The sequence below is a fragment of the Pygoscelis adeliae genome, unplaced genomic scaffold (genome assembly GCF_000699105.1).
Source record: "Pygoscelis adeliae isolate BGI_AS28 unplaced genomic scaffold, ASM69910v1 Scaffold153, whole genome shotgun sequence".
NCBI lineage: Eukaryota > Metazoa > Chordata > Aves > Sphenisciformes > Spheniscidae > Pygoscelis > Pygoscelis adeliae.
The window spans coordinates 94,749-96,758 of NW_008824408.1; the positions used below are offsets into that span (position 1 = coordinate 94,749).

The 2,010-nt window shown below is 61.6% G+C and overlaps 1 protein-coding gene across 1 annotated transcript in view; it reads left to right on the forward strand.

Moving 5' to 3' along the window:
* LOC103913887 (chromosome unknown open reading frame, human C1orf85) overlaps nucleotides 1-1,867 on the forward strand; it is a 2,252-nt gene extending 385 nt beyond the window's left edge. Inside the window, exons 2-5 of the mRNA XM_009320466.1 lie at nucleotides 118-300; nucleotides 460-678; nucleotides 850-1,127; nucleotides 1,457-1,867. Of these exons, the coding sequence (XP_009318741.1) occupies nucleotides 118-300; nucleotides 460-678; nucleotides 850-1,127; nucleotides 1,457-1,625 (849 nt within the window). The 3' untranslated portion in view covers nucleotides 1,626-1,867. The remainder of the gene's footprint in view (nucleotides 1-117; nucleotides 301-459; nucleotides 679-849; nucleotides 1,128-1,456) is intronic.
* The last annotated feature ends 143 nt before the right edge of the window (nucleotides 1,868-2,010 follow it).

Sequence of the window (2,010 nt, forward strand, 5' to 3'; positions counted from 1 at the left end):
CCCCCCTGGCGGCAGCGGCGGCCCGGCGCACGGCAGCCTGGGGACCGTAGCACAACGCGGTGGTGTGCGCAGCACCTGCTGTTGGCTCCCAGCCCCTCTCCCCTTCCTTCTCCCTAGGTGTTTGAGTACAGCGAGGCCAAAACGCTGGAAGAGCTCTTCTACCCCACGTACGACCTGTCTGACTTTGCCTGGGACAGCGTCAATCGCACCCTGAACCACACGGCCCTGACGGCTGAGTTCACAGGCATCCCGGCCACTGACCCCAGCGGCAGCTTCTCCAACGGCAGCCTGGCGTTTCGGGTAAGGCCACAGGGGCAGAGAGCGAGTATATACCGCCCTGGGGTGTTGTAGGGAGAACACGGTGAATATCATGTCCAAAGCACCTTCTAGAGAGGGAATGTTGCTCCCTGGTGTCCCAACCGGTGATTGTGCCGTCCCTCTGACCTGTGTCCCTTGCAGGTGACAGCCTACGAGGCCAGTGGCCGTGACGGGCCCCTGCCCAGCCTCCTGCACACGGCAAACAGCTCTAAAGTGGAGTTTGTCCTGGCTGGGGTGGTGCCGCGGGGCAACAGCTCCCGATTTGTGCTGGAGCTGGCCATGGTGGAGGAGACAGGGGTGGTGCAGAAGCTGCGCTCGACACGCTCCATCGACGATGAGTACACTCCCACCATCTTTGAGGTGAGTGCGGGGTGAGCATGGGGCCTGGGGACATCCCCTGCTGCAGGAACGAGGGTGAGGGGGATCTGGAGGAAGCAGCCTGGGCAACCTGTGGCTCCCCGCTCCTGCTCACCCTGGCAGGAAGACCGTCTCCTGTCCTCGCTTCACCGCCCGTTGCTCTCCCTCCACCAGATGCTCTCCCTGGTAGCCAAGTCCCAAAATGACAGCTCCACGCTCAGCTTCCTGCAGTGGAAGGCGACAGCCTACGGCTCCCAGACCCCCAGGCGCGAGGACAGCATCCAGTGCCGGCCTCGCGGCCTGCAAGCGGCCAACTGGACCCTGCCCGTGTCCGGCATTGTCCACGCCTACTTTGGGGAGGGTGTAGGCAGCACCTACACCATCAGTGCCATCAATATCTCTTTTGGGGGAGAGGATGGAAAGGGTTACCAGGAGAAGCGCTACCTCAGCTGGTGAGTGGGCTCCATCGTGCGTGAAATTATGCTCTCCCGGCCACTAATAACTTGCAGTTTGGGGAACTGCTGGGGGAGAGGGTTTCTCTAATAACTGTCTCCTTTCAAAAGTCTGTGTTTTCTTGTGATCCCGCAGCAAGGAGTTTTGCGGTTTATTGGCACATTCCCTCCCCCCTCCCCCAGTCTGGGAGACCCTCTCCTGCCGCCTGGGGGATCCTGCCAAGGAATCTTGACCTGACCCTGTCGGAGTAGAAAGCCCCAGATATTCCACCCGTGGGACACAGCTGGTCCCCATCTCTGTGGCTGATTTGTCTCATCCCCTCCTGCAGGTCGGCGCTGCTGGGATTTGGGCAGCCCCCCGAGGACACCTTCTCCCCCCTCGTCATCTCCATCATGGCCGTGGCACTGGGCACCCCCGTGGTGATGCTCCTGGTGGGCAGCTGCGTGGTCCTCTTCGCTCAGAGGAAACGCTACTCTGAGTACGAGCCCATCAACTGAAGGGGACGGTCCTTGGAGGGACCCCCAGGATCCTTCTTGTCGCCAGGAAACGACCGTGGCTGCTGCAGGGGCTCCAGTGCCTGCAACCTCCTCTCTGTCCTCCGCTCCGTCCCCGCAGTCCGGGCTCAGGGGGGACCAGGGCAACATTTGCAACAGTTGCCCAGGTCGAGTACCCCTCTTGTCCTGCTCCCTCCTACTGCCCAGATCCTGCGCCTGGTTACACTTCTTTCGCTGTTTTTTCCTGATCCATCCAGCCACGGGAAGTGACTGGGTGGAGTTGGTCAGGGTCGCCTCGAGCCACGGAGAGATCCTCCTTCTCCCAAGGGATAAAACCACTGCTGCCACGTCTGCAGCCAAGCAGCGGCTGGGACTGGCTGTGCCCTGT